Source organism: Oryx dammah, unplaced genomic scaffold (assembly GCF_014754425.2).
Source record: "Oryx dammah isolate SB20612 unplaced genomic scaffold, SCBI_Odam_1.1 HiC_scaffold_27, whole genome shotgun sequence".
NCBI lineage: Eukaryota > Metazoa > Chordata > Mammalia > Artiodactyla > Bovidae > Oryx > Oryx dammah.
The window spans coordinates 31,426,954-31,443,009 of NW_024070211.1; the positions used below are offsets into that span (position 1 = coordinate 31,426,954).

Consider the following 16,056-nt stretch of genomic DNA (forward strand, 5'->3'; position numbering starts at 1 on the left):
GGAGTGCTGCAATTCATTGGGTCACAAAGAGTCGGACACGACTGAGCGACTGAACTAAATTGAACTGAATAGCCAATTAACAAACAATGTTGTGATAGTTTCAAGTGAACAGCAAAGAGACTCAGCCATACATATACATGTATCCATTCTCCCTCAAGAGCTTCCCAGGTGGCTCAGCAGTAAAGAGTCTGCCTGCCGATGCAGGAGACAACGCAGGAGACTCGGTTTCCAGACCTGGGTCGGGAAGATCCCCTGGAGGAGGGAATGGCTACCCACTCCAATATTCTTTCTTGGAGAATTCCATGGACAGAGGGGCCTGGTGGGCTACAGTGCGTGGAGTCAGAGTTGGACACGAATGAGCAACTGAGCATTCTCCCCGAAACTCCCCTCCCATTCAGACTGCCACATGACTCTGAGCAGAGTTCCACACGCTATAACAGAGGTGCTTGTTGGCTTGGATTAACTCTTAACTTGTAATCTTCGCCTTCTTCCTTTAGCACCTGCCTTTCACCCCACCCCCACTTCCTGTGCCTGGTCACCTCTCTCCACACCTGAGCTGCTGGATGTGCAGAGGATGAAGACGATGATTTAGAAGCAGACACACCAAGCGAGCACTGTTCCCCTCAAAGGAGACCCTTGGGAGGCAATGCAGTTATTCCAGTTGTGCTGACAGGGCTCAAAATATTTTAGGAACGCCTATTAGGAACTGCCTTCAGTGCCTGCAGCACAGTTTTTGGAACACATTCAGAAATAGCAAGTCTGTTCATTGATGATGGGTTTTGACTAGAAATAGTCGCAATCTGGTAAATAATGTGGATGCTCAGGCCAGTGAATCTATTTTGGGAACCATAGGAAATGTGCCATTGAGCCACAGCTGCCTTTCTCTGTGGCCCCTAACATGCCCCAGAGGTACTGTAACTCCAGCAAATAGAAAAGTAGGCTTCCAAATTCAGCGTTTCAACCCAATAGTAGTTCCTGTGAGTTGTGGGTGGCAGTGGGGTGTGGGTTTCTCCTCCACACAGTGATTCGGAGACCCAAGACCCTTCCATCTTGTGGCTCCACAGTCCTCTAGGCTTTTGAATCTTCTATCTCTGGCTGATAGAAAATACAAGAGGGCATGGTAAGGCAAACACACGCGCACACACACACACTTTTCCCTTCTGTACCCATTTCTTAAATCTTGACTTGACTCATGCTCACATTCAGTGCCAGGCACCTGGCTCCACCTGAGTCCAAAGGGCTCTCTGAGCTCAGCTTCCTGTTTTGTAAAGTGGAGATAACATCACCTTCTTCACTGGGTTTGTGTGATAAGTTGACCCTATTTGCAAAGCCCTTTTAATGATAGGACCTAATAAGCATTCAATAAATATTGACTCTCATCACCATCACCATCATCACCTGACCTCTACCATCACCACCCAGAGTGGTGGAGATATGTGGTCCTTTTAGTATTTGTTCAGAGAGAAGAGTGCTAAGCCTCCAAAAAACTCATGAAAGAAGTCTATAGTCTCTTAGGGCATAACTTCACGAATACTTCCAGAAATGGACCTCTCAGTTATACCAGTGCAAGGATATTTGGGACGTGTGAAGAATCAGCTGGTGTACAGAGCTCCTCTCAGGTCTAGCCTGTTATTCATCTATAAACAATAATTCAGACCAGGGGCTGGGAAGGACAGTTAGGAGACAGCAGAGCAGGTGTTTGTGGCTGGGAATGGGGTTGGCAATAAAGGAGTAGGAGGATGAGGGAGGAGATAAGAGTGGACTTTTTCTGTTCTGCAATTTCCCCAAAACAATCAAACCCGTGCGGTATCGAGTGTAAATGTGTGCCTGGCACAGTGCAGGCATCAGAGCAAAGGATTCATCACTTCATTCAGTCTCATAACAACCCTATTAGGAAGCGGATAGCAGCCCCACTTCCTGATGAGAAAACAGGGGCTCAGAAGGAGGAATTAACTTAGATCAAGAGACAAGGCTAGTAAGTGGCAGGTACTCTTAATGTTCAGTGCATGTTCATCCATGAGTTGACTCTAAATTGTGGGACCCAAACACCTTTGGGTCTTGGAGAAGTATCCATTTCTTGAGTTGCCTTAGCTTCTGTGTCTGTCACATCTGGAAATGGAGTGTTTTTTAAATTACTTTTGGTTCTTTGTTTGATCATAATTCAAAGGCTTCCATGACACAGTCTGCCAGGGTAAGGACCATGTTCTAGGCAGTGCTGCTCAAGGATGGTCCACATCTAACATCACCTGAGGGTAGTGCCCAGGAATCTGTCTCCATAAGCTCCCTGATTTGGGGGCTTCCCAGGAGGTGCAGTGAAAAATAATCCACCTGCCCATGTAGGAGATGCAGGTTCGATCCCTGGGTCAGGGAGATCCCCTGTAGAAGAAAATGGCAACCCACTCCACCATTTTTGCCTGAGAAATCCCATGGATAGAGGAACCTGGTGATCTACAGTTCATGGGGTTTCAAAGAGTCAGGCACGACTCAGCACACACACACCACATCATTGTAAAGTTGTCTGCAACCTTTATGCCACTTAAACTAGGATACTAGCAAGAGAAGAGGTGAGGGTGGCAAGTGGGATCGGTGTCACTGAAGGGGCCAGAGCTCTTCTCTATGTACTTCTCAGCTGGCCTTAGCCTGTTAATTCTGTACTTCATGGGAACCCAATTTTTTGGGTTGCTCACAGAAGTGAGAAGTGCTTGCTCAGAGAAGTGCTCAGAGAAGTACACGGTCGGTACTCATAAAATAATACTAAGCAGAATTAAGCTGTATCTCACTGCTGTGGACACAGTGAGAACCAAGGGCCAAAATTCATCACATGAAGATTGGGATTCTAGGTCAGGGAGAACTTCCTGATAGCACTGTGAGTTAGGGCAAGGGAACTGCACAGGCAGGACCACCTACTCACATGGCCACTTTCCATCCCATCCTCATGGGCTGAGCAAAGGCCCATTTCTCCTGGAGGCTGGGGGAGAGCTATGGCAACAAAAAAGGGTTCTGACATCCTACAGAGCCTACAAGAAGAGGATCCCTGAAAGAAGGAGAGATGTTAGAAAGATGAAGACAGCAATTCTTCTAGAGCTGTGTCTATGGAAAACAGCCCAGGGTTGAGCACCTTGTTAGGTGGTTACTAGACAAATTATATGAAAAACCCCAGAAAGGGACTCAGTCAAAACGCATTTGCAAGAGACATGAATGGACCTGTCATACAGAGTGAAGTAAGTCAAAAAGAGAAAAATATTGTATATTAACATATATATGGAATCTAGAAAAATGTTATAGAGGATCTTCTTTGCAAAGCAGAAATAGACACACAGACATAGAGAACAAGCATATGGATACCAAAGTGGGAAGGGGGTGGGATGAATTGGGAGATTGACATATACACACTACTGATACTATGTATAAAATAGGTAACTAATGAGTACCTCCTGTATAGCCCAGGGAACTCATCTCAGCGCTCTGTGGTGACCTAAATGGAAAGGAAATCTGCAAAAGATGAGATAGATGTAAACGTACACCTGATTCACTTTGCTGTACTGCAGAAATTAACACAACACTCTAGAGCAACTATACTCCAATAATGTGAAAAAAGAATAAATGTATCCATGCCTACAGATTTCAGAGGCCTGCTAAGTACCTTTACTTTGGACTTCAAGCCTTCAGAACTATGAGACAACAAATTTCTGTTTGGTTAAAGAGAGAAAAACCAAACATTGAGTTTCTGATATTGCCATGCATTCAAATTTTCCATTTTGTTTTTCTACTACTTCTCTGCCTCCATTCACCAATAGCCTTCTTCCCTCCTATTCTAATTTTAGTCTCTCTTTCCCTCCATCCGTTTCCCCATTCCTTTTCTTTCTCTCCCATATCTTCAGCTTTGTCCACTTCACCTGTCCCTATCAGATGAGCCCCACCCACTTTCCCTCATTAAAAAAAACAAAAAACAAAAAACTCTGCTGCTCAGGGAATCAATAGGTAATTTGTCGAACAGGAAGCAGAGAGAGAGAGAGAGTGCTAGGGAGTGGATGTGAATGAGGTAGTTTGTGCTTTTCCAACTATTGCCAAATACACATTATCTACAAAGACAGGTGCACCTTCCTTCCCTTCAGCCACCTATTCATTAAAATGGTTTAATTACTTCCTGAACACTAGACAGATAATTAGGAGGTAGCATTCAGACCCAAAATTTAAGCCACCCTCTTCAATCAGGGTAAAACTGTCTGATCAAGAAGCTAATTAAGAATCAAGGAGAGTGACTCTTGTTGGAAAGAGTGAGTTTGGGGTTTTAAAAAAGATCCCGATTTCCCCTCCCAGAGGCCCCTATGTCCCCTGTCATCACCAAGGCTTCATGAAGCTCTCGATACTGTATCTGCTGCCCAAGCCTCAACCATATCTGACCCCTGTCCTTGAGGGGCTTGCAGTCTAGGGAAAAGAGCACAGCAGTGTTCAAACAAGACTTGTGGAGTGACTGAGCCCATGAACACTGCAGTGCCAAGGGTACACAAGCATGTGTTCACAAGGTTGAAGGAAGTGGTGAGTGTTAGCATGCTGGTAGAGAGTGGGAAACAGGGCAGAGAGGAAGTTTCCTCGTCTAGAACCAGGCAGGAGATCAAAGGGTCCCCTGGGGGTCCAAAGGAAACTTATGAGCCCCCTAAAATCATACAGACAGTCCCTGTGTCTGCTGTTTTTTCCCCTAGGAATTTGGTCCTAGCTTTCATCAGATCCTCAAAGGGGTCCATGATCCAGAGGATTAGAAACAACTGGGCTATAGGGTAACTATCTCCTTTTATGAACCTTTGAAGACCTGTTGCACAAAGTACGTTTTCAGGAGCTATTGGAGCCCTTCCTAGAGGAAAGAGTAACAGTGGGTGACTGTCTTGTCTCCTAGAATCAAGCATGTTAGCGGTTGAAGAGGCTTTGAGATGTTCCCATCCAATCACTTTGCTTGCCATGGAGTTGCTGGAGTGACTCACTGCTGTTTACTCCTATGAGTCAGCTCTTCCCTGCAGGGACCAGACCAGTTGCCTCTTGATTTGTCGTTGTTCAGTCACTCAGTTGTGTCCAATTCTTTGCAACCCCATGGATTGGAGCATGCCAGACTTCCTGTCCTTCCCTATCTCCTGGAGTTTGCTCACACTCATGTCCATTGGGTCTGTGAAGCCATCCAACCATCTCATCCTCTACTACCTCCTTCTTCTCCTGCCCCAAATCTTCCCCAGCATCAGGGTCTTTTCCAATGAGTCAGCTCTTCACATCAGGTGGCCAGAGTATTGGCACCCCTCAATATATAGCACTGCAACTGAATCCCACTGTGCTTTCTTCCCAGTCATCTCACTCGGCGTGGGTCAGGCCTCCTTGACCACCTTCACCATAGGCACAACCATCCCTTTCCTGTTTTGCTCATCCCCATCTTCCTAGCTCTTCCACATGCCCTCTGGACCTCATGGTGCACGATTGGCAACCTCTCCTCCAAGTGTTCCCTTCCTCATCCTTTAATTTTGTAATATAGCTGTCTCTTGAGGACATTGTTTCTTGCATGGCTGTCTCAAGCAGTGGCTGCCGTGTCTCTCGTACACTGTATCCTGGGGGCTCAGAGGTGGGGTGGTGTCCTCCTTGCTCCCCGTTGCCACCTCCAGACTGCCTCTTCCTTCATCTTTCAGAAGCTCCAGCCCCTCTGAAGTGAATGTCACCAGATACCAGAGTCCTTTCCCCTTCTTGATGCTGCTGGTGGCTGTGATTCATTCACTCCTCACGTCCCCCTGCATCTGGCTCCCACACTCCCTCCCACCTGTCCTGTCCTTGGTATCTCTGGAGATCAGTGGTTCTCAAAAGAGGTGTTACCAATCCCTGGGGATATTTTGAAAATGTATGAGGTTTTTGGTTTTTTTCTAAAGTGGTTGTGCCCCAGCATTAATATTGAAATTTGTACTATCTTGTTATAAATGACTTGTTCTTTGTTTTTCTTCACATCGTCTGTTAGGACATTATATTAATTTTTAAAAGAAACCATAGTAGCTTAGCTATCTTATATAAGTTTCATTTCAGAACAGAAAAGGGGATATTAAAATATATTTTTATAGGGACTTCCTTGGTGGTCCAGTAGTTGAGAATTTGCCTTCTAGTGCGGGAGATGTGGGTTTAATCCGTGGCCAGGAAGCAAAGATCCCACATGCTGAGGGGTAACCAAGCCCTCAAGCTACAACTGGAGAAGACTGTACTCCACAACAGGAGACCCCGAGTGCCGCAACAGGAGAAAGCCTGCACACTGCGATGAGGAGCCCACGTGCTGCAGCAAAGACTTAGCACCCCATATTTTATATCTATAGGAACTATATAAACATATGTATGTGTATTTGTTATACAAAGAGGGCATTTGGTCTGAGAGCATTGAGGATGGCTGATGCAGTTAATCTACCCAACTCCTTGACTTCCTCATTATTCCTTATCTTATTCCATAAGACCTTGTCTTCCAGGTCACCTCAGCCCTGCTCAAGTGGTCACTCCATAGAGCTTATCATTACCAAGAACCATCTCCCTTCAAAATCTGAACACCCCACTCTCTGATAATCACCCCCTATCCTTATAGCTCACCAATTTGCAATTCTCCAAATTCATAGAGACCTCTTGACATCGACCCTATCACTTTCTACTTTTCAATTTTCATGTTCCTTATCCCTTGCATGTTCTTACCTCCGTCCTTCCGGGTCTAGAGTCCCTGGGCCAACCATTCCCTGTGGTAAACATTCCCTTTGCAGACTCCATAATTATGTCCTACTTTCTTTCCTGTCTTACTTGCTGGGAAAACAGACTCTGATGCCAAAGCCTGTGTGGTTTTTCTCCATACATGTCAGAGTCTGAAATAGTCTTGCTGGTTTGTTTTTGTATTTACTGTGTTTCTATCTGCTAGAAATCCAGCTCTCTGAGGGCAGGACTCTGCCTGCCCTGCTCACTGTTATCCTAGCGCTTAGTAGATAGAAGGCACACAATTTGTGTTTAGTTTCCTGGTTACCCATGCAGCTCTTTTCTGACTTTACACTGCCCCTGGCCAGAGTGCTCTCTCTCAGCTATGTGTGTATTTCAGTTGTTGTTGTTTAGTCGCTAAGTCATGTTAAGACTCTTGCAACCCCATGGACTATAGCTCACGAGGCTCCTCTGTCTATGGAATTTTCCAGGCAAGTATACTGGAGTGGGTTGCCATTCCCTTCTCCAGGGGATCTTCCCGGCACAGGTATTGAACCTGGGTCTCCTGCATTGGCAGGTGGGTTCTTTACTGCTGAGCCACCAGGGAAGCCTGTGTATTTCAGTAGCATTGGGCTATTTATTAAATAGCCAAAAGTGAGCCAGTGGAATTTTGGACATTCAGCAGTTATGGAATTACTACAGGGTTTCTTTTATGGTACATTTGAAAGCACAGGATTCGTTGAACATCTATCTGCTAAGTGCTGGGTGCCACGGACACATGATCGCAGGAGGGAAAGCTATTTGTATTAATACTATGCCTCAATGGACAATTAATTTGGACTTTGTCAGGCTGAGAAGTAGGAGGGGTGGGGCCAAGGACTATGTGTATGTGCCCATCTGTGTCACGCACTCGGTATGGCCACCTTCCACCTCCTTCCAAAGACTAGTGAGCCTAAAAATGTAGGGATGGTTACCATGCAGCCCACAGCTGAGAGTCAGGTTTGAAAAGAACAAGTCAAACCATTATAAAGTCATCTCACCCAATACCTCTGTGCTTAGTCGCTCAGTTGTGTCCAACTCTTTGTGACTTCATGGACTATAGCCTACCAGGCTCCTCTGTCCATGGGTATTCTCCAGGTAAGAATACTGAAGTGGGTTGCCATGCCCTCCTCCAGGGGATTTTCCCAAACCAAGGACCGAACCTAGGTCTCCTGCATTGCAGGCAGATTCTTTATATCGTCTGGGCCACCAGGGAAGCCCAAGAATACTGGAAAGGGTAGCCTATCCCTTCTCCAGGGAAACTTCCTGACCCAGAAACTGAACCGGGGTCTCTCGCATTGCAGATGGATTCTTTACCAGCTGAGCTACCAGGGAAGCCCCCCAACACCTCTACCCACTTACAAACAGAGGGAGGCTGGTTCCTCCCGGCAGTGACTTGCTGTCTCTTACCCACCTCTGTTTGTTTCTTTCCCCTGCTGGCCAGGCCTCATCATCCACGAGGGACCCTCTGTGTACCGCATCTTCAAACGGTGGCAGGCTGTCAACCAGCAGTGGAAAGTGCTGAACTATGACAAGGCGAAAGACCTGGAGGAGCAAAAGACAGGAGGCAGGACCAACCCCCGGACCTCCTCGTCCACCCAGGCCAACGCCCCCACCTCAGAAGAGGAGGCTGCGGGCACCCCTGCCCCCGAGGAAGGCCCTGCCCGGGCGGCCAGCCACCCCTCAGGCCCCCTGTCCGATCACCACTGTGCTTACACCATCCTGCACATCTTGAGTCACTTGCGACCTCATGAACAGCGGACCCCGCAGGGCGGCAGCCGCGAGCTGGTCATGAGGGTCACTACGGTGTGAGCCGAGAGGCCTGCAAGGGAGTTGTGACCAAGCACGTGCAAGGGAGATAGAACAAGAAGAGGATGGGCCGGGAAGGGCTCGCCCCAACACGATGCCACCGCGTCTGGGGAGCAGGTGTGCAGAGGCACCCAGGGGCCAGAGGGCGGGCAGAGGGCGGTGCACCTTGAGGGCCCTGGGGCAGGGTCGGAGCTGGAGGGAGGCTGGTGCTGTGAGCAGATGATTTTCAGCGAGTTGATTCCATTCTCCAACAAGAGGGAGGAAAACCAAGACAAACTCAACAACGAAGTGCAATACAGACTAAGTCTAACAAAACCACAATGCACCCACCTGTGCCCCACCCCCCGTGCCATGTAAAACACCTGGGCAAAGTGGCGGCTGGTGGGGGAGGCGGCGGGGAGAGGCTTTGTGTCTGGTGGTGGTGGTGCCCACAGGCACACATGTGGGAACAAAAGCACTTGTGGCCTGCCGTGTTTTACTCCTGAGCTTGCTTTGGTTTCCTCTTGGGCTGTGTTCCAGGGGCCGTTGAGGGGGGTGGGAGAGGGATGGGTGTGGGCTGGCAGGGAGGAGATACATGGTGTTTGTGAACCCCTGGGCTCCCCTGGGTGGGCAGGATTCCTGACTCAAGGGCCTGGGGGCGACGATGGCGCAAGGAGGGAGATGCTGGTCTGAATGGCCAGAGGGAGGGGGGTTTCTTGCTTCCTCCAAACCTTCCAAACTGGAACTCCCAATTTCAGATGGGCTCAAAGAGGGCTTAGGTTTGGAGTTGGGTGTCTTTTTGTGCCCTTGTTACTTTATTTTATGGTGATTTGGCTCAAAGATGTTTACAGGAAATACGCACACACACACACACACACACACACATGCACATATACACACACAACTAAAGTAGAGATTTCCCATGGGTAGCTCAAGCACAGTCCTGCTGCTGTGGCTTCAGCCTTCAAGCTGTCAATCCAGGAGTGATTTTTCCCGACCATGCAACCCCACCCATGGCCGGGACACACTCTGTGTCACTGCCCCTCCTGGTTTGGCACAGGCTGAGACCCCAGGACGCCCCACGGCAGGATGCATCCTGCCCAGGGTCTCCCAGGAGAGCTGTTGCAGTGAACGGAAGGAAGCTGGCCAGATGTGTCCCCAAGGAGTAGAGCGGAGACCCATCTTAGTATTCCTTGCTGTTGGGGCCCATCCCCAGGAGCAGTTTGGCTAGTCCCTCAGTGCTACATGCTCCCTGGTCCCTCCTAGGCAACGAGGAGGGCCCAGGGACCCTCGCAGGGAGCACTGTCCCTTGAACCCACCTGCCGGTTCTGGGACCCTTCCAGGGAAGGCCACAGGGTGGTCACCTGCAGTTACTCCTTGTCATTGCACAATGGCCGCGTCATCCGTGGGTATTAAAGGGACACTGTTAAGTACTTTTTTAAACTAGTTTTTAGGGTTTTTTAAAACTCTCTGTTGTTTGTATTATTCTCTTAAAGCTTGAAAATAAAATTTCTTTCCCTACCACGAGTGTCCTTCTCCATCTGTGAGTTTTTCCTTTCTCTGTCCTGTCCCCCTCTATGATGCTTTCCCTCTCCTTTGTGTCTGCTTCACCCCTAGAATCTTCTCCCCCACAATGAGTTGTTTCTCCTTTATGGGTACAGATGGGGTGGGTCAACTGTGTGTGTGTGTGAACCTACGGGAAGCCCTGGGACTCCTGGCCTCTTCTTTGCTTCCTAGCAGGTAAGTTCCTTCAAGTCATAAAGAGGACAAACTCCCCAGTGTTCTGCCTATGACTCCTGGAAGCGGAGATAGTTAGTGCTGGGAGGAGATTTGGAGTTTTCACTCCATCAGGTCATTTGAGAGAAGCTGAGAGAATCACAGGTGAGGGCCATGTTAGGGTCTCCTTCTCTTGACAGTTTTCCTTTTTATTAAAAAAGCTTTTATTGTGGTAAAAGTCACATAATATAAAGCATACTGTTTTAACCATATTGAACTGTACTAAGTTCTAAGCACGTAGTACTAAGTACTTAGTACTAGCAGTAAGTACATTCACATTGTTGTGCAATTCTCACTGTCATCCATCTCCCGAATTTTCCACCTTCCTAAACTCAAACACCCCGTTCTCCCTCAGCACCCCTCCCCACCCCCAACCCCTGGGATCTACCAATGCATTTTTCTGACTCTATGAATTTGACTCTTCTCAGTACCTTGTATAAGGGGAATCAAACAGTTTTCTGACAGTTTTCCTTTGAACATCAGAAAACGGCTCCCAGGGCAGGACCCTGAGAGAAGGCTCAGACGTATCACTAGGCCTCAGACAAGACCTTCCTTCCCTCTAACTTGATCTGGTCCTCCTCCCTAGGGGGCTGGGGCAGTCATTTAGGAAATGTCATCAGTGGGATGCACACAGATTTAGGAAGTCTCCTCCTCTGATGAAGCTCACAGTCCAGAGGGTTAGAAAAGACATATGACTAACAAGACACCAAAGTTCAGTTTAGCTCAGTTCAGTTCAGTTGCTCAGTCATGTCCGACTCTTTGCGACCCCATGAATCGCAGCACGCCAGGCCTCCCTGTCCATCATCATCTCCCGGAGTTCACTCAGACTCACATCCATCGAGTCTGTGATGCCATCCAGCCATCTCATCCTGGGTCGTCCCCTTCTCCTCCTGCCCCCAATCTCTCCCAGCATCAGAGTCTTTTCCAATGAGTCAACTCTTCACATGAGGTGGCCAAAGAACTGGAGCTTCAGCTTTAGCATCAGTCCTTCCAAAGAAATCCCAGGGCTGATCTCCTTCACAATGGACTGGTTGGATCTCCTTGCAGTCCAAGGGACTCTCAAGAGTCTTCTCCAACACCACAGTTCAAAAGCATCAATGCTTCAGCACTCAGCCTTCTTCACAGTTCAACTCTCACATCCATACATGACCACAGGAAAAGACATAGCCTTGACTAGACGGACCTTAGTCGGCAAAGTAATGTCTCTGCTTTTGAATATACTATCTAGGTTGGTCATAACTTTTCTTCCAAGGAGTAAGCGTCTTTTAATTTCATGGCTGCAATCACCATTTGCAGTGATTTTGGAGCCCCCCAAAATAAAGTCTGACCCTGTTTCTACTGATTCCCTCTATTTCCCATGAAGTGATGGGACCAGATGCCATGATCTTCATTTTCTGAATGTTGAGCTTTAAGCCAACTTTTTCACTCTCATCTTTCACTTTCATCAAGAGGCTCTTTAGCTCCTCTTCACTTTCTGCCATAAGGGTGGTGTCATCTGCATATCTGAGGTTATTGATATTTCTCCCGGCAATCTTGATTCCAGCTTGTGTTTCTTCCAGTCCAGTGTTTCTCATGATGTATTCTGCATAGAAGTTAAATAAGCAGGGTGACAATATTCAGCCTTGATGTACTCCTTTTCCTATTTGGAACCAGTCTGTTGTTCCATGTCCAGTTCTAACTGTTGCTTCCTAACCTGCATACAGATTTCTCAAGAGGCGGGTCAGGTGGTCTGGTATTCCCATCTCTTTCAGAATTTTCCACAGTTTATTGTGATCCACACAGTCAAAGGCTTTGGCATAGTCAAGAAAGCAGAAATAGATGTTTTTCTGGAACTCTCTTGCTTTTTCCATGATCCAGGAGATGTTGGCAATTTGATCTCTGGTTCCTCTGCCTTTTCTAAAACCAGCTTGAACATCAGGGAGTTCACGGTTCATGTATTGCTGAAGTCTGGCTTGGAGAATTTTGAGCATTACTTTACTAGCATGTGAGATGAGTGCAATTGTGTGGTAGTTTGAGCATTCTTTTGCATTGCCTTTCTTTGGGATTGGAATGAAAACTTACCTTTTCCATTCCTGTGGCCACTGCTGAGTTTTCCAAACTTGCTGGCATATTGAGTGTAGCACTTTCACAGCATCATCTTTCAGGATTTGAAACAGCTCAACTGGAATTCCATCACCTCCACTAGCTTTGTTTGTAGTGATGCTTTCTAAGGCCCACTTGACTTCACTTTCCAAGATGTCTGGCTCTAGATTAGTGATCACACCATCATGATTATCTGGGTCATGAAGATCTTTTTTGTACAGTTCTTCCGTGTATTCTTGCCACCTCTTCTTAATATCTTCTGCTTCTGTGAGGTCCAGACCATTTCTGTCCTTTATTGAGCCCATCTTTGCATGAAATGTTCCCTTGGTATCTCTAATTTTCTTGAAGAGATCTCTAGTCTTTCCCATTCTGTTGTTTTCCTCTATTTCTTTGCATTGATTGCTGAAGAAGGCTTTCTTATCTCTTCTCACTATTCTTTGGAACTCTGCATTCAGATGCTTATATCTTTCCTTTTCTCCTTTGTTTTTTGCCTCTCTTCTTTTCACAGCTATTTGTAAGGCCTCCCCAGACAGCCATTTTGCTTTTTTGCATTTCTTTTCCATGGGGATGGTCTTGATTCCTGTCTCCTGTACAATGTCACGAACCTCAGTCCATAGTTCATCAAGCACTCTATCTATCAGATCTAGGCCCTTCAATCTATTTCTCACTTCCACTGTATAATCATAAGGGATTTGATTGAGGTCATACCTGAATGGTCTAGCGGTTTTCCCTACTTTCTTCAGTTTAAGTCTGAATTTGGCAATAAGGAGTTCATGATCTGAGCCACAGTCAGCTCCTGGTCTTGTTTTTGTTGACTGTATAGAGCTTCTCCATCTTTGGCTGCAGAGAATATAATCAATCTGATTTCAGTGTTGATCATCTAGTGATGTCCATGTGTAGAGTCTTCTCTTGTGTTGTTGGAAGAGGGTGTTTGCTATGACCAGTGCATTTTCTTGGCAAAACTCTATTAGTCTTTGCCCTGCTTCATTCCACATTCCAAGGCCAAATTTGCCTGTTACCCCAGGTGTTTCTTGACTTCCTACTTTTGCATTCCAGTCCCCTATAATGAAAAGGACATCTTTTTTGGGTGTTAGTTCTAAAAGATCTTGTAGGTCTTCATAAAACCGTTCAACTTCAGTTTCTTCAGCGTTACTGGTTGGGGCATAGATTGGATAACTGTGATATTGAATGGTTTGCCTTGGAGACCAACAGAGATTATTCTGTCGTTTTTGAGATTGCATCCAAGTACTGCATTTCAGACTCTTTTGTTAACCCTGATAGCTACTCCATTTCTTCTGAGGGATTCCTGCCCGCAGTAGTAGATGTAATGGTCATCTGAGTTAAATTCACCCATTCCAGTCCATTTTAGTTCTCTGATTCCTAGAATGTTGATGTTCACCCTTGCCATCTCTTGTTTGACCACTTCCAATTTGCCTTGATTCATGGACCTGACATTCCAGGTTCCTAGGCAATATTGCTCTTACAGCATCGGATCTTGCTTCTATCACCAGTCACATCCACAACTGGATATTGTTTTTGCTTTGGCTCCATCTCTTCATTCTTTCTGGAGTTATTTCTCCACTGATTTCCAGTAGCATATTGGGCACCTAACGACCTGGGGAGTTCCTCTTTTGGTATCCTATCATTTTGCCTTTTCCTACTGTTCATGGGGTTCTCAAGGCAAGAATACTGAAGTGGCTTCCCATTCCCTTCTCCAGTGGACCGCATTCTGTCAGGACACCAAAGGACACATACAAAGAAGTCATGCAAGTGAAAACCAACAAAGCCGTCCAAGTAATTTATGTAAAGTGAAGGTGTCTGTTTTTTCATGTGCTCAAGGAATAGGACATTCAGTTTAATTAAATATTTGTGAAAATATAGGTGTGTCCAGACATGCATGATCTAATTTCAAAAAAGTATCAGAATACAGCAAAGTGTGCACAACGTCAAAACTATAGTGGCCGTTATGTTATCTTCTTTTGGTGATTCACTGATTTGTGGGGCACTTCAGGATCTTGTGCTCATGTAGGCTCATCATCCCGGATACGCTATTTGAAAGAAGAGGTGTTTAATGAGAAGTTCTAATAGGATGCCGAGTTTGTTGAATCTTGGTAATATAAGCACCAGGAGATCAAAGACCACACCTGTCTTGTTTACCACTATTTATCCAGAATGTACAGGCTTATGGCAGTGCCTGGCATATAGTAGGTGCTCAATAAATGCTTTTTAAAAAAGTTTTGTTTATTTGGCTGCACCAGGTCTTAATTTCAGCACTCAGGATCTTTGATCTTTGTTACATGCAGATTCTTTAATTATGGCATGCAAACTCTTAGTACCGCATATGGGATTTAGTTCCCTGACATGGAATAGAACCCGAGCCCCCTGTATTGGGACCTCAGAGTCTTAGCCACTGGACCACCAAAGAAGTCCATCAGTATATGTTTTTGAGTGAATAAGACTACTGGATGGGAGGACCTTCCAACACACAGGAGACATGTCTCCACTTCTTTCAATTTATGCTCTGCCTCTCAAGGTCAATTATAAAATAGACAGGGATAATGCCTGACCACTCTACCCAAGGGGATGGTAAATTCCCTGTGCCTTGGGGAATGGAGCTTTTGGGAACAAAAATGAATGAACTGGGTTTTTATATTTTATGTGCATTGCGGGGATCAACGTAGAAGTGCACCCTGCCAATCTGAGACCACCGTCCTTTTCCAAATGTGCAAATCATTCTTCACACCACAAGCAAAGGCCTATATTTCCTGTAATTTATCCCATGCAGAGCAGTGAGAAGTAGTCCAGAGAATTCACCTGCACATCACCTCTCATGTATGGGACCAGATACCAGCTAACATCTAGAACTCTTGCTATGTGCCAGTCCTCAACTGATGCTTTGCAATCCCATGGACTGCAGCCCACCAAGCTCCTCCATCCATGGAATTCTCCAGGCAAGAATACTGGAGTGGATTGCCATTTCCTTTTCTAGGGGATCTTCCCGACCCAGGGATCAAAACCAGGTCTTGTGCATTGCAGGCAGATTCTTTACAAACTGAGCCACCAGGGAAGCTCTTACGTGTATCAACGCAATTAGTATTCCAACATCCGATGAAGCAGGTACCATTATCATCTTCATTTTACATCTGTGGGCACTGAGGCAAAGAGGTTAAGTCACTAGCTGGTCTTTACCAGCCAGGACTCCACCCCAGATGATCTGGCTTTGTAAAGAATCCACTCCTGCAGGACAAGTGGCACCAAGTTAAGGGAAATCTGGGTCAGGACACTGCAGGGAGGTCATCATGGTAGAGATCTATTGAAAAATTTTGGAAGTTGGAAAAATTGGGACTTAATAATTATAAGGTTTTCCTGTTCCCTACCAAAAAAAATTGAGCAGACCTAACAATTTTTGATATTGTGCAGATAATACACCTGCTGAATGAAAGCAGGTATAGTAGAAAGTTGGCTGTATCTGAATACTGAAAGGGGAATTCTGAAAGGACAAAAGACGCAATTCAACCATATTCTATGGAGAAAGGGCCAGGTTCCATCAGGGATCACTGAAGCCTTTCCTAGGGGGAGAAAATTATCCTATCTGGGGACAAGACTTTTGGCCCTGGTTCCAAGTGAGTGGTGTAGAGTAGTTGTTGGGAGGGGGTCTAATAATAGCCTCAAATTTAGAAGGAC

The 16,056-nt window shown here is 46.2% G+C and overlaps 1 protein-coding gene across 1 annotated transcript in view; it reads left to right on the forward strand.

The window, feature by feature from the left end:
* MARCHF4 (membrane associated ring-CH-type finger 4) overlaps positions 1-8,903 on the forward strand; it is a 117,980-nt gene extending 109,077 nt beyond the window's left edge. The window contains exon 6 of the mRNA XM_040227917.1: positions 8,171-8,903. Within this exon, the coding sequence (XP_040083851.1) occupies positions 8,171-8,538 (368 nt within the window). The 3' untranslated portion in view covers positions 8,539-8,903. The remainder of the gene's footprint in view (positions 1-8,170) is intronic.
* The last annotated feature ends 7,153 nt before the right edge of the window (positions 8,904-16,056 follow it).